Source organism: Staurois parvus, unplaced genomic scaffold, assembly GCF_062004578.1.
Source record: "Staurois parvus isolate SC_StPar_1 unplaced genomic scaffold, SC_StPar_1.0 ptg000401l, whole genome shotgun sequence".
NCBI classification, from domain to species: domain Eukaryota; kingdom Metazoa; phylum Chordata; class Amphibia; order Anura; family Ranidae; genus Staurois; species Staurois parvus.
Genome location: NW_028318197.1, coordinates 922,103 through 944,228, shown reverse-complemented (window position 1 = coordinate 944,228; position 22,126 = coordinate 922,103). Strand labels below are relative to the sequence as shown.

Genomic DNA, 22,126 nt, shown 5'->3' with positions numbered 1-22,126 from the left:
TTTGAAGTTGATCGAGGCTCTTTAGCCACCATTTGAACAATCCTTCATTGCAATTTTTGATCAATTTTTCTCTTTTGTCCATGTCCAGGAAGATTATCTACAGTGCCATGGGCTGTAAACATCTTGACAATGTTGCTCACAGTGGACACAGGAACATTAAGATCTCTGGAGATGGACTTGTAACCTTGAGATTGTCCATGCTTTTCCACAATTTTTGTTCTCAAATCCTCAGACTATTCTTTGCTGCTCTTTCTTTTCTCCATGCTCCATGTGGCACTCAGAGACACACAACAGAATAGTTGAGTCAATTTTTCACCTTTTTTAACTGGTTGCCAGTGTGATTTCTATATTATCAGCACCTGTTATTTGATACAGGGGAGTTTTATTACAAATCACAGGAGCATCAAAAACTTGAAATGTAATAATTTTGAGAAGGTGCCAATAATTTTGCCCAGTTAATTTTTGGGGTTTTGTATGGAATGTGTCAGATTTGGCACTTTTCTCCACTTTTTTGTGTCATACCAATACAAACAAAAGAAATAAACAGGAGCATGGCTAAACATTTGTAATTGCAACATTTTTCAGCTGAATGGTCAACTTCTGTCGGACAGGCTGGTGCACACATGGGCTGAATGTCGGCCAGTTCAACAGAAACTGGCCAATATTCGGCCCGTGTTAAAGACTTTTTTTTGTGAATCTGTTTGCAAAGTTTCTTACATGGAGATCTTGCTATTGACAGCACTTTTTGTTTCAAGCTGATCATGCTAAGCCCCCGCCTTTGATTTATCAGCAGTATTATCAGCCTGCCATGTGCACACAATTCAGTAGGTTGTTAGGCTGCCTATTAGGTCTATAATATGAGTAGTCTAGAACCCATATGACAATGCTGCTAATTGTAAGGCAGTGGCTTAATACTGTCAGTGTGAGTGCCCACTCACAACAGAACGTGGTACAGGAAACCTTCAGTTGTGATCTGCAGTTGATGTTAATGACAACCCAAATGAAGGTCCCAAAAACAGTGCGTTTGACTGCACCAGATCACATAGTACAGACGTAACGCATGCACTACTTTTGGTTGCGGTCCAGTGCAATTCAGCCAGTTTGAAATGAATGAGCTCAAATCACACCACACTGCATCGCATGTGAATTGCACAGGAATGTGCAGTGCATTCCTGTGCAATTTCTGCTGGGAACCAGCCAGAAAACAGGTACTTGCGCTACTGGAAGAATTTTTTAGTATGAAACTTTATAGCAAATTCAAACCAATCTCTTTAAGTTAACTTAATGGGTCATGATGTCAACATATTGAAAATTTTACTTTTGGTTTACATATACTTTAATAAAAAGCATTCTGTCATGAGAAGTCATGTAGGCTGATCCCTCATTAGGAAAATGCTAGTAACATGGCTGCAAAGCTGACCCCCTGTCTTCAGTGCTTTGAGTCACTCACCGGAAATACGTATTTAGATAAGAATTTGTGACTTCTTGCTAAGTTTCCTAATCTACGCGTTAGTTCATGATCATTGACCAATAGAGAATTAGGCCTCATTCACATGGATGCTTACACCTGTAATCACAGCATGTGTGTTCATGGCCACTCACCTGCAAACTTGTGAAATCGCGATGAGCGAATGGTGTCTATGCAGCTATTTCATTTCCAAAGACATGAAAGGGCTACCTGCATGCAGCACCTGGTGGCTCCATCGTTTAAAGACATGACCCATTTACAGACTAGGGGTTTACTTTATTGCATTTCATAAACCCATGTGAAGCATTTTGGGATCCCTTCTCTCTCCTTCTCCCCCAATCAAAAGACCCGCCCTCCTGCATATTTAAAAGAATATTTCAAAATGTGTAAATGCCCTTTTACTCATCTAAATCCACAGTCATGCAATGTTCCAGTCCAAGTCTTCCTCTTCTTCTGTGTACAGGAAGTAGAGTCCTTCTTCAGATGTCCACATTACTTCCTGTTGATGTAGACACCACCTATTGGATTTCCGGTTGTAGGGTCCTCTCAGGATCCAGAAGAAGACATCAGCAATATGGGACCGACTGGTGAGGTCACATCTACATCGCTGGATTACCAGTCTTCTGAACCCGGAAATGGTTCTGCCAAGGGATCTGGACTGTGGACTTTACTTCATAAAAAAAAAAACACAGAAGGGAGGATTTTCTGGAGATGGGCTGTACATTCTGCTGTATTAGAATGCACAGGTCCTCTTCTTAAGTGCTGTACACACAGCACCACATAATGACATAGCATTGTTCCAATGCAGCAGTCTTCTATGAGCCCATAAAGGTTTGAAGAAACCCCCAGGGGGCAAACTCTTGATGCCCTGAGCTCACAGAAAACCTTGAAGTGGCCCCATGCTGGATTGCTTTTTCATATCTGCAGGGGGCATCACCACAAATAGGGTGAGTATTGCATGGGGAGCTGTAGAGTAAGCAATAAAAAAAAAACTGGACTTGGACTATAAGGGCATGGTAGTTCAGCTAATGTTTTCATTGTAGGCACTGAATACTAGATTTTATAGCCTATCAGTATGAAATAGATATATTTGTGGAAGAACAACTGAATGGTGTTAGAACAGATTATTAAAAGGTGAAATTGACATAACAATGTTTTTTTTCATTTGCTATGCATGAAGAAGTAGTGGATTAACTATATGATAACATCATGAAATGAGGTTATAGAAGATTGGTTTTCTCTTCTGACAAACTTTCAAGGTTTAAGTCAGCATGCTAAGCTCCAGCACCTGGAACTCTTTATCAGTGTTCTGCACATTTCATTGTGTTGTTGTATTTCATTGTGTATTGTATGCAACATGTACGTCTAATCCTTAATCTTCATCCATACACACATGAATAACAATGTGCATTGGTTTATAAATGTCCTTTTTTTACAACGGTTTATATAGAGAATAGTGTGGTTGTACTTGTTGTGGATTGGGTGGACTAGATAATCTATATATGTCCACTGCTGATTTAAGATTGGAATATTCTGGAAAACCTGGTCAAACATCATTGTCAGGTATAAGGTAGACTGCAAAAAGAAAATTAAGTCTTTAGCTCCAGTACTGCAGGTGACCTGTGTAAAAGAAATCCAGCAACTTTATATGCCAATATACTACAAATTACCCTGGGCACCCTTAAGAGGGGTTTGTAGTTAGTTACTCTAACGCTACCCCATAGGGGCTGCTGGTAATAGCTGGTTCTTCTCTGATAGTACAAAGGTTGCCCATCATCACAAGCATCACCACAAGCACTAGTCTACGCTCCAACTCCAATAACTCAGTCTAGGGGTTGTCTTTTTGAAATGTATTGCTTGAAGAACTTTATCAGGAGAGGAGTTAGGGCATGGGATACTCCAAACGATCAGTGACAGCAACGAGAGGACAGTCTTCTCTCTAGTCTCAGCAATGAGAAGACAATCTTCTCTCTAGTCTCTCTCTGGAGGTATTTGGGGACATAGTACAGTCTAAGGCCTCATAGATGTAGACCAGGGGTGGGCAAACTTTTTGACTTGAGGCCGCAATGGGTTCATATATTGGACCCGGGGGCCGGACCAAGAGTAGATGAATGATGTGTATGTGTCATCCATAGTAAGTATAGTAATATTCCCCCATAGTAAGCATAGTAATTAATCCCCCATATAGTAATTCATCCCCCATAGTAATTCATCCCCCATAGTAATTCATCCCCCATATAGTAATTCATCCCCCATAGTAATTCATCCCCCATAGTAATTAATCCCCCATATAGTAATTCATCCCCATAGTAATTCATCCCCCATAGTAATTCATCCCCCATATAGTAATTCATCCCCCATAGTAATTCATCCCCCATAGTAATTCATCCCCCATATAGTAATTCATCCCCCATAGTAATTCATCCCCCATAGTAATTCATCCCCCATAGTAATTCATCCCCCATATAGTAATTCATCCCCCATAGTAATTCATCCCCCATAGTAATTCATCCCCCATATAGTAATTCATCCCCCCTATAGTAATTCATTCCCCATATTAATTCATCCCCCATATTAATTCATCCCTCATATAGTATTTCATCCCCCATAGTACTATTCCCCCCCAAGTAGTAAGCCAAGTCCCCCCTGTGTCAATTCACTTACCTTTGCTCCGCGCGTTCCTCTCGCCGTGTTCCCGCGCCGTTCCGGTCTTCAGGGCGGACTGTGAGAGGATCCTAGCTCCCCTCACGTTCGTCATGCTGCCCCGCCTACACACATCCTGACAGCCATCCTGACAGTATCACACTCCACGGGCCGGATTAAAAGGTCCGCCGGGCCGTATACGGCCCGCGGGCCGTAATTTGCCCATTGCTGATGTAGACCATAAGGCAATTTTCTTTGGCATCTGGTTACCTTGTGCCACTGCACAACTATTGGTACACAATGCAATTTCATGGGCACTGCACAGTAACAGGGATCACTTTCCTCTAGGAATCTGCTGAGGATAGGGGAATTGCCAGTACTCTGAGACCCTGTGAGAGCAATATCAGGCCTTAGCTATCACTGGCTCTTACATCCCCAAGGTGGAAAAGAAACTGCAGGTCCCTGTGGTTCCCAATAATGCAGCTACTACTGGACAGGAATGGCACTCAAAATAAGAGAAAAATTGCTCCATAGTACAGTAAAGGAATTCAATAAACCATTAAAATATAGAATAATATGCACTCGCAAGTTAAAAAAAGTCTCAGACTCTATTACAGCATGAGATGTACAGCTAGAGCCACACTTTTAGTTTTGGCTCCAGACCGGAAGTGATATCAAAAGGAACCTCCCAACGCGTTGCGTCATTTGCTTACTTGACTTGTTCAGCGATAAGGCACCTTGGGCACAGGAGTTCTAGGAGCTGCGAAGGAGAGACCTTACCTATTGGAACAAGCGTATTTACATCTGTATATTTATAGGTCTAAATTGGAGGTGAGCAAGCATTTCATGTGGTGGTGGAGGCACTTGTGTATTGTAATAGTAGATCACGGGCAAGAGCACATATGATTGTGAAGAAAGTATCAGCAAATCAAGATTCTGTGTTGCTCACTACTGCATGATTTATGCCAGAATATATAAAGAAAATGTTTGGACTTATTTTGGATGTTTATATTTGGATTACAGTATTTATTTGCACCATTTGAGCATTGTTGATTGATATTGTTATAATGTTTATTGAATGCATTTGTTTTATTTACTTATTTGTATGAAGGTTATTAGATTGGATAGGGGTGTGTTAGTATTGTGGCACTACTCATTCACTTTTTAACTATGAACAGTGCAATTTCCAGAGAGTCTGTTAGCTGGGAGAAGGTGGGGGAGGTGAGTGCCGTGCCATCCTATAGGGCTCTGTTTTTCTATTGATGCACACAGTCTAGAGAGGCATAACTCAAATCCTTACATCCAAGTGTGGCTCTATAGCAGTGGTTCTCAACCTTTCTAATGCCGCGACCCCTTAATACATTTCCTCATGTTGTGGTGACCCCAACCATAAAATTATTTTCGTTGCTACTTCATAACTGTAATTTTGCAGTGGGAGGACTAGTGCCACATCATTGGTGTCAGTGGAAGGAGTAATGCCCCATCACTGATGTCAGTGGGATGAATAGTGTCCCATCGTTGGTATCAGTGGGAGGAATAGTGCCCCATCGTTGGTGTCAGTGGGAGGAATAGTGTCCCATCGTTGGTGTCAGTGGGAGGAATAGTGCCCCATCGTTGGTGTCAGTGGGAGGAATAGTGCCCCATCGTTGGTATCAGTGGAAGGAATAGTGCCCCATCGTTGGTATCAGTGGAAGGAATAGTGCCCCATCATTGGTGTCAGTGGAAGGAATAGTGCCCCATCATTGGTGTAAGTGTGGTGGAGGGGGGAATAGTGCCCCATCATTGGGGTCAGGGGGAGGAATAGTGCCCCATCATTGGTGTCAGTGGGGGGAGGAATAGTGCCCCATCGTTGGTGTCAGTGGGGGGAGGAATAGTGCCCCATCGTTGGTGTCAGTGGGGGGAGGAATAGTGCCCCATCGTTGGTGTCAGTGGGGGGAGAAATAGTGCCCCATCGTTGGTGTCAGTGGGGGGAGGAATAGTGCCCCATTGTTGGTGTCAGTGGGGGGAGGAATAGTGCCCCATCGTTGGTGTCAGTGGGGGGAGGAATAGTGCCCCATCGTTGATGTCAGTGGGGGGAGGAATAGTGCCCCATCGTTGGTGTCAGTGGGGGGAGGAATAGTGCCCCATCATTGGTGTCAGTGGGGGAGGAATAGTGCCCCATCGTTGGTGTCAGTGGGGGGAGGCATAGTGCCCCATCGTTGGTGTCAGTGGGGGGAGGAATAGTGCCCCATCGTTGGTGTCAGTGGGGGGAGGAATAGTGCCCCATCGTTGGTGTCAGTGGGGGGAGGAATAGTGCCCCATCGTTGGTGTCAGTGGGAAGAATAGTGCCCCATCGTTGGTGTCAGTGGGGGGAGAAATAGTGCCCCATCGTTGGTGTCAGTGGGGGGAGGAATAGTGCCCCATCGTTGGTGTCAGTGGGGGGAGGAATAGTGCCCCATCGTTGGTGTCAGTGGGGGGAGGAATAGTGCCCCATCGTTGGTGTCAGTGGGGGAGGAATAGTGCCCCATCGTTGGTGTCAGTGGGGGGAGGAATAGTGCCCCATCGTTGGTGTCAGTGGGGGGAGGAATAGTGCCCCATCGTTGGTGTCAGTGGGGGGAGGAATAGTGCCCCATCGGTGTATGTGTGGGAGAAATAGTGCCTCATCGTTGGTATTAGTGACACAAATGATGGGGCACTATTCCTCCCACTGACACCAATGATACTTACCTTACTGACCCCTGCTCCAGCCTGGGCTCGCTCTCTCACTTAGCTGTCTTCCTTCTCTGGCCGCTCTCCTCTTCACTTGCTCCGGCAGCTCCCTCGATCTTCTTTGATCTACGTGCGCTGCCGCTCGGCTCCTCCTCTCCAAGCTCCACCTCCTCGCCGGTGATTGGCCGCCTGTGTGCCTCTCCTGAGCTACAGTTCCGGTGGCCAATCAGCGGCGAGGAGGCGGAGCTGTTGAGTGATCCCGGAGGTGTGGCCAGGTGACAGGGGCAGCATATCATCCCGCCCACACATCGCCGGAGACAGGAGCGGTGTCTCGGTTCCTAAGACCATCGGAAATATGTGTTTTCCGATGGTCTGAGGCGACCCCTGTGAAATGGTCGCGACCCCCAGGTTGAGAACCGCTGCTCTATAGGATGCTACAAGAGAAAGAAGCCACCCGGAATCAAGAAACCTGGGGTGGCAGTCATAGCACCAGCTAAAACTGGAACATACAATTTAAAGATAAAGAAGCTGCATACTCACTAAAGCTAGCTATAGATGGATCGAACCTCATCCAGTTTAGCGGGGACCAGCCGAATTTCAATCCATGTGTGGCCAATGAGGTTACTGATCTACCGATAGACTTCCATTCAACCATCCTGTCAGATAAAAGCTGCTTAATTAACGCTGCAAGTAATAGGCTGTTGAAATACTACAGTGCAGTGGTGAGGATTCAAGGTAGATGAAGAAATCTGTTTTTTTTCCTTCAGGCCACTGGCTATCCCATGAATGGCCAACCATTAAACCCAAAACAAAAAATGTAATCTATTGAAGCTTACCTATCCATAGATGTGGAGGCTGCATTAGTTTTCCTTTTTAGGCTTTGTCCCTCTGTTTGCACCTGGTGATCTGGCCAGTAACACATCTTAAATGATACATTTGAAAGACAACCTGTTGAGGATGGGCAGCCTTTGAAAAAAACAGACTTTGTGGCCTGGTCACCAGATGAAAATAAAGGAAAGAAAGCCTAAAAAAGAAAATTAATGCTGTCATCGCATTCAATATACATCTGCAATACAATTTAGATATTATATTAATATATGTTTGCATTTGGGTTTAATACTGCTTTAAAGCAGAACTCTGGGCACTTCTCTCCCAGCCAACCCCCCCTTCCTTTTTTCTTCTCCCCCCCTCCATGTTGCAACGCCAGAGGGTACTCCTGCAGGTGCACCATTATAATATGCAAGCATTGTAGAGAAGTAACACCTTGTTGTGTCCACAGAGCTCTGTCTGGTCTTTACCTTTACCGACTCTCGTAGCCCTGGCTGCCCTATTGTTATCTATTAATCTTGATGCCTGCAATGGCATGCCCCTGCCCCCCCCCCCCCTTTTTTTATTCTGTATCCCTGAATTTATTTTTATTGTACTGTACTTTACTATGTGCTTCATTTTTGTTAACATGTAAAAGTATTGAACCAGAGAACAAAAAACTAAGGGTTTAATATCACTTTAACTGAATCATATCTTGCTAGCTACATTTACCCCGTATACTTACAGTCCATATACAGCAGTTGTCTTTTAGAGACAATAGTGATAGAAACATATTTTGTTCTCAGTTATTGAGTGTCTCAAAGAGAAATTCCAGAATCATTGATAAATAGGTCAATGATTTATTGCTTTAATGTACACAGTAAAGCTGAAAATATACATTTATATGTGCCTTAAAGTACGTTTTTTTTTACCTCAAACCAAGGCAATATTGTGGTTATCTGTCTCTGTACACTCTTTATTGCCACCTGAGGCAACACAATAGGCAGGCTGTGTCAGCGAAGAGTTAAAATGGCGGAATAAGCTCATCTCCAGGCTTTCCTTGCTAGATTAACTTCAAATGTAACCTTGACTAGGTGATGCTGCAGAGAGCCAACTGTTTGTAGCCAGATAGCGGCATACGTTTTGACAGTAATAATGAACACTTGGAAGGACTTGACTTTTGGTAATAGTTACATGTAATTTTCTCTCTCACAAGATTAAGGGCTAAACAACTCTTCTTGACATGCTATGGCCTCTAGGCCAGACATCACTTGATAACCTTTATATTTTCTTTAATAAGCTGACAATGCATGCTGTGAGACTGATGGGCTGTGCGGGTGCCATGTGCTTGCAGCATTGTGAAGTGCTCTGCATTGTATGCTGCATTTTCTATACCTGCAAAGATTTTCCAATTTGCCTGTTCATATTGAAAACATTCTACTTTTAGATTAGTGTTTTCCAGATTGGTTTTTAAATACTTTCTCTAAATGTCATTCAGCAATGACCTGCATTCATTTTAGTTTAGAAACATGCCAGTAGATGGTATAACTTCAACCCTGCACCAACACAATATTCATCAAAGCTTACCATGACATTAAATGATGTCCCTGTTCTCCAAAAATAATCCATACACATCCACTACTTAATGGCCCTGTAATCTATTTTTCTGCACCTTGTAATGTTCTCAATTCCATATGTTTGGAATGAGCAATGCACGTTAGCTGTGGTCATGTGCACTGCTCTATGCACACTACAAATCCCATAGAGGATAGCGGTGTGAAATCTGAGACCTGCATGAAGAGAATAGACACACACACACACCCTCTACACAGTGCTGAGGTTTTCAATCACCTCTTGTGTGCTGGAGAGGGGGCAGGGCCATCTCCCGGGTTGGCTTGGAGTTGGCATTAGCTGTCAGAAGTGACTCAAGCAGACAGCACAGGAAGGAAAAGGCAAACAGAAATTTCACTAAGGTTTTTTGAGGCTAGTACACACTATAGAGAGATGTGCTTTGTTCATTTTTCATTTAAGGTTTAGAACCACTTTAGGAATACACATTTGAAAATATTTTTTTTTTCCAGGCAAACAGCAAAATACAGAGATGAAATTTATAAGGGTGCTGTTTTACCAGCCAAAGGATTTGTACTTTTACCCATCCTTTCTTAGGATTTATTTGGCTCTACCACACAGCATAGCCCTGTCTGGCAGAGCATGCAAATTAATTGAGGCACTTATAGGTTTTGTCTTTCTCCAATCCTATGACTGAACAGTGAAAGGAAAAGCAGCAGATTAATTAGCTAATTTCACTTTGCTTTCTCCTCCTATTAGCATGCTCCTTGTTAGCACATGAGCAATGCAGCACACGTGCTGCTTCTCCCTTCTAGACAAGCACTGAAAGAAGCTGATAACAATTCAAATTTACCTCTTGCAGTAAAGCAATTCTAAAGGAAGCTTTTTTAAGAAAAATTAAGATAAAAAAGGTTTTACCTACCTGCTCTGTGCATTGATATTAACTTATCTTACCTCCTCTTTGGTGGTCCCCTGCTTGCACTGTTCCCTCTTTCTTCTTAAGAATGCCCCCATAGTAAGCCATGTGCTATCAGCACACCCCCAAGTAGGACTGTGGGCATCCATAGACAAGCACAGTGCAGCTCTGCCCTGCCCCCACTCCATCCTCACAGAATTTAACTGACAGCAGCAGGAGTTGATGACTGCCTGAGAGATCCTAATTACTTGTCCTTACTTGCTATGTATGTTTTGCTGAAAGGCTTCTCTGTTTCCAGACCACAAAAGTATGCATTACGAGGCAAATTAGGTAGTTGTAGACTTAATCTGACAACCACAGACCTAGGACTCCCTTGTGTTACCAGCCATGCCTCTCAGGCAGCTGGGATCATCTAAACAGTTTTATAAGGGCTGCATCTGTGTATGTAAATGGTCCCTCTGAAATCACTTATGTTCTTCCATTTACAATCTTAACTTCTTCTTGGTTGCAAAAAATATCACTTCTATACTGGCCTTAAAACTGAATGAGTTTTATTATTGTGTGGAGTGACAGATGTGAACCTGGAAGTGAATGGAATAGTCATCATTTATTTTTATGGGTCGTATGAAAATATCTAGCAAACCAGAGAAAGTTCTTTTAGCATGACACATCTCAAAAAACAGGACCTGTAATATTTTATGTATTCTTACTGTGCAGATGGTAAAAAGAGGATTTGTAGAAAGTATAATTTTGGCTTTATGTATATCTTTACTTGCCATTCATTGATCCTTCCTTGGCAGTCAGATCATTTTGTCCACTCTCTGGTAGGGACCATACGTCATACAATTTGGATTTGTAGCTTAGAAGATGAGATGAGCTTTTCCATAGAATGTTTTTGTCGAGAGAAGAAAATCTCCTCCTAGCTGATTTAACACCATACACTACATTGGCAGCTAGAAAAATAACAGATGTCATTCCAGAGAGCCAAAATGAAATCCAAAGAGAGAGTACAATATACATTTCATATAACAAATATGATATAATAACAGAGTGCAGGAGAACTATGAAGGACTCATTAAAACTCATTCTGAGCCCCAAGACTAGATGTGGTACATGGTGCCCACCTGACATGCTTTTTGAATATCATTTAAAATAGGTTTCTTGTCTGTAGTGAGAAGTTTGTAGCAGAAATAAATATGTAGTTGTATGGAACTGTACAAGAAATAGCTCCAGTCATTGTACCTACCATGCAGGACTATATAGACAGCAAAGTACAAAAAAGTACATTGTCTTTTTCATTTTTGTGATCTCCACAGCCACCATTGTAGACAAGGGCGTACACCTAAAATAGGCAAGGATGCAGGGAAGCTATATAGGTCAAAAACTGCCCCAGGTTTAATGTAGTTCTATTTCATCTTTATTCCACTTTGTGAAACACATAAAAAAGGCAGAATGATGCTGAAACAAGTTACAAGCATCACAGGACATTTACTTTCCCTCCTTCATAAATGAAGTTTAGCAATAGAAGTCTCACAGTTCTGTGCAATAACCTCTTATTTCCATGTGCTGAATTAATAAGTGGCTGCACTGTGCTAGTACATTATAATTGAACAGTTTTAAAACTTCTCTTCTACTGGGATAAATTATAATAATGCTATAAGCAAGATAATAAGGCAAGGCTTTCCCACTGAGAGTTTCATAATGCATTCCAGTTATAGGCCCTAGTTACACTGCACACGTAGGCTGAAAAAAAGCCTTAACCCGAAGGTAACTCTGCTCCCCTATGAACAGTAGCTTAAAATGGCTTGAGACGCAGTTAATGCTTTAAATGGTAAAGCTTTTTCCTTTATAGGTAATATGTTCCAGTTGCAATCCACCCAAATCACAGCTACATTACCCTAATGAAATGCAGTTCAAGTATAGAGGTCAGTTTAATCAGCTTCCTGCTGTGTACTTAACACTTCTAAGCTTCCACTCTTGCCATAGTTTGGAGGTAACGTGCAGTTCATCTGTACAGCAGCTACTCTTAGAACCTTAATAAAGTGAAGTAATCTCATAGCAAAGTATATCATTCAAAGTATTAGTTAAAAGAAATGGTGCTATTTTAAAAAGGCAATATCTAAAAGAAATATAATCTCAGTTGTTGTTCATCATGGATTACAGTACTATAAATCTGACATTTTGCCATAAACAATATGCTGAAATAAGGAGGGTATGACAGTGGGGCATTGACCTGTTTTTTTATCTTTAATATAGGTGCATTTAAACCTTGTTTCTTATATTGGTAATTAAGAACTGTGACCAGACTATGGAGATTCAGATATTTACATATTCTTAGCAAGCAGTAAATGAGCTTTAAAACAAGCCCTCTCCAACCTCTGTAGGTGTAGGTACTCTGGAATAATTCATACTCAAATTTGATACCAGAAAGTACATTCAGTTATATCAGCTGCTCAGCTTGTTCTGCCCCCCCCCCAGAGAGTTGGCAACCTGGTAAACTTCTATTCTCTAATGTGAACACAGAGCAGGTACACAGGAGAGTAAAGACCAAACTACTCCCATTCTTCTCTTCTAAATTGTGAGGATAAATTGCTTCTTTGTGCTTGCAGCTACAAAGATCAGTGGGGGCATGTTTTAAAGCTCATTCTAAAAAGGGGTGCCTCAAGACTGTCCGTAATTTTAGAAGGGCACCCCATTCAAAAATGTAAAACACTATTCTAATACACTTTTGCACACTGGTACTGAGTGTTTCTTTTCTTCCTCAGTTTTCTCCATTACTGAGATAATGTGACCCCAGCACTGATGAAGAGGGACAGGGGAGGGTCAAACTAGAATGCTGTGCAGGTAGCTGACATCCTCCTTATCAACTGATGATGTCATTGGTTGGCAGGATGCCAGTGGCTACAATGTTGTAATAGTGCACAATGAAAACCTGTGACTTTGTGTAACTAAAAGGCTTGCTCCACCCGCTGGCTTGTATACAAGTTTTGGGCAATTTTTAGATATTTTGCCAAGGCACCCCTGAAGAAACCTCAAGACACCCCAGGGTCCCTGGGCACCCTGGTTGAGAAAGGCTGCATTACATGACTAATATAGCTGTCGTTGCTTGCTGAAATTTCCTTATGAAAATGTGGATTGTTTGGCTAATATGCTGATTCAAAGTCTTCAATACTTTCTATTTAAATACCCAGAAAATGTATTCAGATCAAGGGGCCTGACTTTGCTGTGAATTTGCTATGTGTACGGTTGTCTTGGGGCAGTGACTCTTAAAATAAAGAGGCCAATGACAGACAGGCAATTAGCATTTTCAGAAGAAGTTTTGCAATGGCATATTTCTCTTAGTATGGGTTCCATTTAGGGCCACCAAATTCTTATATCAAGGAAGTATCAGAATTTGAGGTCAGTTATAGTATTGTGATGTAATGCTGAAGAGTTCAGCAAATCATACCTAAGCTCTAGTTCTACATTGGAAACATGGAGGCACACAGCCTTAAACGGGACACTTCTAAATGCATAAGCCTCATTTTTGAACCAATAAAAGATTCTTCTGTTAATAGACTTATTCATACTATTATGCTTTATTGCTAAATCACACATGTGATTTGCAGTGGAAGTAAATAGTGAAATTTCCTAGTAATTAGCAAGTATTATTTTTATTATTATACAGGATTTATATAGCGCCACCAGTTTGCGCAGCGCTTTACAATATAAGGGAGAAAGTACAATTACAATACATTTCAGTACAGAAGGAATGTGAGGGCCCTGCTCGTGGAGCTTACAATCTAAAGCAAGGGGGAGATGATACAAAAGGTGATAACTGTGGGGGATGATCTGCTGAAGGTGATTCAAGTACAGTTCGTAGGTGGAGGTGGGGTAGGCTTCCCTGAAGAAGTGAGTTTTCAAAGATCGCCTAAAGGCAGACAGGGTGGGGGCTGACCGGACATGCTGTGGTAGGGAGTTCCAGAGGATGGGAGAGGCTCTGGAGAAGTCCTGGAGGTGAGCGTGGGAGGAGGTGATGAGGGAGCTAGAGAGGAAGATATCTTGGGAGGAGTGGAGTGGGTAATTTGGCCAATATCTGTGGATGCGGTCGGTGATGTAGCTAGGGGCAGTGTTGTGGATGGCTTTGTAAGCTGTGGTTAGTATTTTGAATTTTATACGTTGGGTTCGTGGAAGCCAGTGAAGGGATTGGCAGAGAGGGGCAGCAGTCGCTGATAGGTTGGTAAGGTATTACTTAAATTATAACTGCATTTTTACTGAGAAAAAATCTCTACAGGTCAGTTATTTACCTTGCAAAGTTCATTGTAGACTCCTACTGTTCTGTTGAAATGGATTCATCCAGTCGCTTTTTACCTCCATCCTGAGTGCCGAGTGGGAGTGTCTACCTTCTTTAGCCATGTGATTAGTCAGAAGGGTTCAGCCAATTGTACTTTACATAAAAAGAAGTCCACTGTACAGGCTGCCAAATAGCATATAAGGAAATTACAATTTCAGTACACCACTTCCTTATAATTAGGCCCCAAACATGCAAGCATCAGAGAGATGTATTCCAGTGTCCCAGATACGTTAGATTGTAATTGTATTCAGAGACAGACGTCAGTCGTTAGCTTTTGCATTAAACATGAAGGCCACCCCATTACTATGCTAAATATATAACTCCCAGTTTCTTGGGGAAAATATCCTGTAACCAATAATTTAGATGCCTGAATATTTAATGCATTGTTCAGACTCAGCATTATATATGTTGTACCTTGGACCCCTATATAGATATTGCTATTCATTGGGGTCACAGAAGTGTTCTTCTACAGATACTGTTATGAGATTCTCTGTAAGGCCATTGCTGTAATGTAAGGTGCACTAAATATTCAGTAGCATAACAGTACTCAGTAATATAGAATTATAATTATTTTTGTATTAATTTTTTATACATAAAATAAAGTGAAATAAATGAAATAGAGAAAATGACTTCATATGATATATGTAGTTATAGTTAAGACATATTCAAAGTATCATAATCTGTCTAAACTCTCAGCCATGACCAAATGGTAAAGATATTGTACCTGTATATACATAAAGCTTTAATACACTGCTAGTTTTACTTTTACTTTAATGATAATAGCGGCAATGCTGTGGAGCATAACATGCAGGTTTCTCCCCTGCTTTTGTGATTCACTGTCCACCAAGGGAGCAAAAAATATTTACAGATTGTTTATCTGAAATGTAAGCCTACTACCTGTAACCTAATTTCACTGAATCAGGTGGCAGTTGTGATGCCTGTAAGCAGGGGCGGACTGACCATTTGGAAACTCGGGCACTGCCCGAGGGCCCAGGGTCAGTAGGGGACCCCATGAGATGCCCCTGGTACCTTTTTCATAGGTTTTTTTGAGTTTGGGCAAGGACACAGGGGCCCCATAATCCCCTATTGCCCAGGGGCCCCATGAGTTGTCAGTCCGCCCCTGCCTGTAAGCCATCATAATCCCCAGTAGACACCCTCAGGCCACCACCACAATGATTGAGTTGAAAAGGCTATTGGCTTGGCTTGGTAGGTGACTTGCAGCCTAGGGTTTCCTGATAAAACCACAAGTAAGAGTTGGATAGGGAAAAGTGTAGCTGTCAGAATATTTCTTAAACGGAACATGTTTAATGGTCAGATCTCTTGTGTGGCTCATGGGAGCTCTCAGAGAATGCCAATAGGCAAATAGTGCCTTAATTTCCTGAAGTTGTATGTGGCTTCATTCGTCTTGCTTGCCATGGTTTACCATTATTCCATGTTTTTGATAGACAACCTCACAGAGTAATAGTGATTTCTGGGACAGGGAAAAGTCAAGCCCGGTTTCTTATTATTACTATTTGCATGCTAGTAACTTTTAGGGCTCCCAGGGAGCTCTGCGTGGTACCTGACATACATACACGATCTTCCAGTTGTCTGCAGTGCATATCTGCCTGCAGTTTGGGTGAGTTAAAGTGATCACAGACTGAATATAATACTCACTTTCATTCTAATAGTAATCTCTAGTAGTCTTAGGTTAGGGAGTAAATTATGCAGTTATGATGCAGAAAAATGTTGTTTCATGAACAAACTCCTGAGGGCATACTCTGTAATATATATAAATTGATGTGTGAAATTGAACATTATTAAGAGTATTAATATTTCATTACAATGTGTATTGTATCTTGAATACCATAGCGGTTTTCTTATTGTCTCTTTTACACAGCACTTGCTCCTGTGCTCAGTCATTGTTGTACGCAAAAAATTAATTTGACCTGATAGATCTCAAGTGAACAGCAATGTAATGTGTTGTTGATGTTTGATATTTTAAAGATGGCCTCCAGGCAGATTAAAAATAAAAAAACACTAATTAATGGTGTTATTTATTGATTAAAAATTACTAAATGTATTTTTAAAAGCAGCTTGAATACATACCAGAATTTGATCTGCTTTGTGCCTCGTCATCTGTTGCACAGCAGCACTACACTGGGAGAAAAGGGCAAGAATCAGGGGCCAGTCAGGTGTGCTGCATGTTCCTGTGCTGACAAGGAACACGCTGACAGGAGTACAGTGAAAATTATTTATACATCTGCTTCTGGTCCTTACTGTCCAATCACAGCCAGGGAAGAGACCTAGGTGTATATGAAGAAACAAAAAGAGGGCACACGGGCCTAGTGCTTTTCCTTTAAAAATTAGATTTATTAATAGAAAGTAAAATTCTCACAAAGGAATAAAATCAAATGAAGGACATGTCACAAGAAATGCAGTGTGGTCCAATCACCCTGAAGGATGTCTGGTGGGGGACTATAGACCTCTAGGTGGCTGTTGGCTGATGCGTTTCGAGGATGTGCCTCTTCCTCAGAGCCAATCACAAAGGGACCTAGGTGTATTGTATGAAGCTGAACACCAGGAATTATCTGCATTGCATACTTACATTGGTCCAGTGTGGCCTAATGTAAGTATGCTATCTTTTACCTGATGGACTGTTGGGGAAGTTTGAAATGAAGCAGTAGTCAGCTCTAACTCGTGCCAACACAAAGGTAGTAAAAGTGATAGTCCCAAACATGTGAAAACAGTGCCAAATGATGAGCGAAACCATGAAGAATCTTGTTTTCTTTAAATCGGTTGTTGCTCCAGACACCAATAACACTTTTGAGTGTACCACCACCTTAAGTGTAAGAAGACTCTTATCAGAGTGTATGGACTCTTTACTAATAAAAAAGAGTCACATGCACTTGTGTCTAAAGATATAAACCACCTCCGGGTCTCCACTTATGGTCAGCCCATGAGCTGTGATAAGTACAGCAGACCCAGCATGTTTCTCAGGCACAAATCCTCCCCAGGTATATGCACTTCCACTCTGAAATCACTCCTCTTATACAGCAGCAAAGCCAATTCCAACTGCAACAGGTAGAGCTCACCAAGGAGCCAAAAGAAAACTTAGGGAGCTGCTGACGACTCGGAGTCATACAGCTGCGTGACGTCAGCACTGAGACTCTGTCCACACTACTTTCATCCAGACAGACATTCTCAAGGGATCTTAATTTTACCATTCATAGAACTCCTTGTAATTTTGTTCAGTGAACACAAGATAATCTCTAATTGGATGAGATGGAGAGGAGACATCACAATCACCACATTGTCCAATCAGAGAATGTATTGTATTGCCATAGAACCCACGCAGGACCCAGAAGATCACAACTATCACTATAGTAGTGCCTCCTACTACAGTGGTTTCCATATTCCCAGAAGCCCATCAGTTATGAGATATATATAGTTATATTGTGCCAAGGTGGATAAATGTAAGTATGCAATACAAATAATTCCTGGAGTTCAGCTTTAACTGCATAAAGAAAAGTCAGGTCACCAACCTAACTGAGCTGTGTATATCTCTGGACTAGATGGACAAAAATCAAATCTGTTGGTAGGTAAAACAGCTCCCAAAAAAGTATTACAAGTGTTTGCCTGGAGTTCAGTTTTTTCTGGTTGGAAGTGTAGCAATAACAAAAATAGGATGAATAGTAGACTACACCACTCATTCTTAATTGTTGTAGAGTTTTTTCGGGTGTTATTAGGCTTTATTTAATTATGTCAATCTGTGTTTTTTCTTTTTTTTTTGCAGAGCAAAATGAGGAGAAGCAGCCTCTTACAAGTAAAGAGGAAGAGGAGAAACGTATAGCTGAAATGGGCCGCCCTGTTTTAGGAGAGCACGTTAAACTTGAAATAATTATTGAAGAATCATATGAGTTCAAGGTATATCCCATGCATTGTATTTGTGCACCATTTACATAATTTATGTTGATATTTAAATCAGTTTTGTATGCATGCTGACATGGAAGCATTTCCCAGCTTCATGCGCCCCTCGGGGATCTGTAGCAGACAGAGGTTTGAACCCTTGCACTGACTATTAGGCCCATCAAGTGGTGAGACTAAGCACAATTCCTTTTCATGTCTTGGTAAAGCCCGCAAAGAAAAACATTGTTATTGTCTCCGCAAGTTGTAAGAAGTCAAACATTACCAGCATCCCCCAAAGACAAGAATTCTGGGTGAACTTAGTGTTCATGCAAATGACTGAGGAGCCACACCTGAATACATGTGGCTTGATGAGTGACTTCTAAATGTAAGCTGTCATACGTACTCCTAAGATTTTCATTTGGACTGCAGGTCCAGTTCTATGTGGAGGCATTGGAAGCTGGTGCCAAGCCCTTCCTTCTAAGGCAAAGTCAGAATCTAGAACCCCTGGTCTTTTGGAACTTTCTTGGCTGGAATCGCTGTTGTTACACGTTTTGCCATGTGCAACGGCTTCAGCACAGGCAGATAAGGGACATATGCTTAACATTTGGCGACTCTTTAAAAAGGGTGGCAAAATCTACTACCGTGGTTTGCACTATGAATCATAACAGTGTAGCAGTTTAGAATTAGGTCTGAAACTATTAAACCTCCTCTCAAATCCTAAAGTACACTTCTGCAGCAAAGAGGTTTAAGTTTGGAGTCTTTTAGACCCCAGATGTCTCATTAAAGAGAACCTGTCACCAACAAATCATTACATGGAGACATTTTGTCTTCTATGTGATGAAAAAAAAAGTGAAGTAAAAAAAAAAATGAATTGTAAAGAATTAAAGTTACAGTCCAACACTTAAAGTCTCCCCAGAAAACATTTTGAAGCACCCAGATACACACACGAACGAAAATGCAGTCACCAGGGGTGTCTATGCACAATATTGTCAACTGTGATACATATGTTACATATCGCTGTGCTCGCTGGTGTGAGAGCAATAATTGTAAAACCATAGCTCCTGCGTAGTGTTAAACTAATGGCTTAAAATTTAAAGATTGACAAGTTGGATATGTATTTACTCGGTGCAGCCTCATTTTCTCTATTTTACCAAAATGTGGTGAATTTATTGTGTTTGTTTGCCATAAAATTAACTTTAATGTATTTTTTAACTGAAATTTTGCGTTTTCCTAAACCTTTGCGATAATATTGTGTAACATAAAAAATTGGACCTACCACTACTTTATTCTCTAGGGTTTCTGCTTTCAGAAAATTTTTTGGGGGTTTTGTACAATCTTCAGGCCTAAAATTATTTTTTAAATGTGTGCAAAAAATGTAAAAACGGCCCTGGCATCAAAAATTAAAAGTCAGCCAAATACATTACATCAGTTTGTTACATTAGCCTCACACCGATCAGCCATATCATTGTGACCACTGGCAGGTAATGTAAATAACATTATCTTGTTACACTGGCATCTGACATTGGGTGGATTATATTAGGGAGCAAGTTAACATGTTGTCCCTGAAGTTGATGTGTTAAAAACAGAAAAAAATGCTAAAGCATAAGGATTTGCGTAACTTTGACAAGGGCCAAATTGTAATGGCCGAACAACTCGGTAGGGGCAACTCCAAAACTACAGTTCTTGTGGGATGTTCCAAGTCTACAGTGGTTAGGACCTACCAAAAGTGGTCCAAGGAGGGAAAACTGGTGAACCAGTGTCATGGGTGGCCAAGGCTCTTTGATGCACGTGGGGAATGAAGGCTTGCCCGTGTAGGCCAATCCAATAGAAGAGCAACCAATTGCTGAAAACAATGCTGGTTCTGATAGAAAGGTATCAGCACACAGAAATGCATCACAGTTTGTTGTGTATGGGGCTGCATTGCCGCAGACTAGTCAGGGTGCCCATGCTGACCCATGCCCACATCCACAAGCATCTACAAGTACATGGTACATGAGTATCAGAATTGGACCACAGAGAAATGGAAAAAGGTGGTCTGGTCTGATGAATTCAAGAATGGTTTGAGGAACACAGCAATGAATTTGAGATGTTGAGTGAGCCTCCAAATTGTCCAGATCTCAACCCCATCCAGCATCTGTGGGATGTACTGGAAAAACAAGTACAATCTATGGAGGCCAGGCCCCACTACGCAACTTAGGGGACTTAAGGATCTGTTACTGATGGTTTGGTGTCAGACACCACAGAAAAGCTTCTGAGATCTAGTGGAGTCCATACCTCAACAGGTTATGGTGGGTGGTCATAATGTTATAGCTTATTAGTGTATATCAATTGCACAAAAGAAGGCACTATTTAGTTCAGCTGGAGCTGGTCTGTTGCCAAAGTTCATGCTCTTATATGTACTGTCTGTAATAGGTGCTGTTTAGCTGGCCATACACTAGCAGACTTTTGAAAATTCTAATCAGTACTTTCAATGACTTGATGAATATCTTTTGAAATTGCTTCAGAAAATGTTTGCTTTTAACATTCTATTTTGAAGTGAATGGACTTCAACAAAAACCATATTCACTTTTAGAAATTCATTTGTTTTAGATAAAAATTCCATCCTGTTTCTTCAAATGATCAGAAAATTTCCCCCGCTATCAATTAGAAAATTGAAGAAATTAAAAATTTCTATTGAAATTCTACTAGTGTATGGCCAGCTTTAGATTTGGAATAGCACTCCTTCACATTAATGGCTAATGACTGCCAGGCTTTTGCAGTGTAATCAGAGCAAATGACTGTAAAGAAAATCACTTGAACCTTTCTGTTTTGGGAGATTTATATTATGTGCATCTGTCAACTTTTCCAATCAGAAGATTGAATGACTATCTCCTGGGTCCTGGCAAACTCTGAGTTTATTGAGATAAAAATCTGCTGACATGGGAAAAGATAAAATGAAAAATGGGTTATTTGTGAATGAAGGTTCCTCTCATACGTTCATAGACTGCAGGAACCTTTTGTCATTTTGCTGTACTTTTTGCTCATGTAATTTTACAAAACTAGTACTAATGTAATACTGATCCATTTTTAGCTTGAACTCAAATTGTTCAGTGACAGATTTTTTTTTAAGAGGATTACTGAAACTGCACACAAATATTTTATGATAAGCTGAGGGACTGAGACAAAGCTTTATTTTGCATTCATCATTCCCATGTAAATCAATCTTTGTCCATCAGATCATCTGGTCTTGTGTCAATGATTTGACCCTCTGTGGAAGGGTTTTTCAGGCTGAATGAGTTCTGAATGCTCTCAGTGTGGTACCAGAAGGATCCCCCCTTATGCATCCTTACGTCCTGAATGTGATCCCTAGTTGACATCACAGTAGTCACACTCATTTATTTCACTGTGATTCTCCAAATGTATCTAGAGGACATCGATTATGATACTTAAAGTGGTTGTAAACCCTCACATATAGCCAGTGAAGTGACTGGCATCAGGTGATATAGAGATGAAACAAATCCTCCCACATAGGTTGTACCTGTTTATCTACAGCCATCTTTCCCCTACATCCATTTAAAATACAGAATTTACACAGGATCTCTCAGGTCTGAAAATCAGGGGGCAGAGAGCTCTGGGGAATGGGCACACCCCCTTCACACAGCACACAGGAATAGAGCTAAGGCTGTCAATCTACTGGAGGTCCCTCCCCTGTCACCATTTTTCTCTTGGTGTCAGGACAATTTGTCAGATGTGACTCATGCTTATAGCAGAGGAACAAGGCAGCAGACAGAAATGACGCTTAGTGCTCTGGATTTAGCTATGCACACACACTATG

At 41.3% G+C, this 22,126-nt stretch overlaps 1 protein-coding gene across 4 annotated transcripts in view; it reads left to right on the top strand.

The window, feature by feature from the left end:
• Positions 1–22,126, top strand: part of LOC149455266 (sodium/calcium exchanger 1) — a 439,670-nt gene that overhangs the window by 343,349 nt on the left and 74,195 nt on the right. For all 4 annotated transcript variants that reach the window (XM_089686501.1, XM_089686497.1, XM_089686499.1 and 1 more), the window contains one exon: positions 18,200–18,330. In XM_089686501.1, coding sequence (XP_089542627.1) covers positions 18,200–18,330 — 131 coding nt within the window. The remainder of the gene's footprint in view (positions 1–18,199; positions 18,331–22,126) is intronic.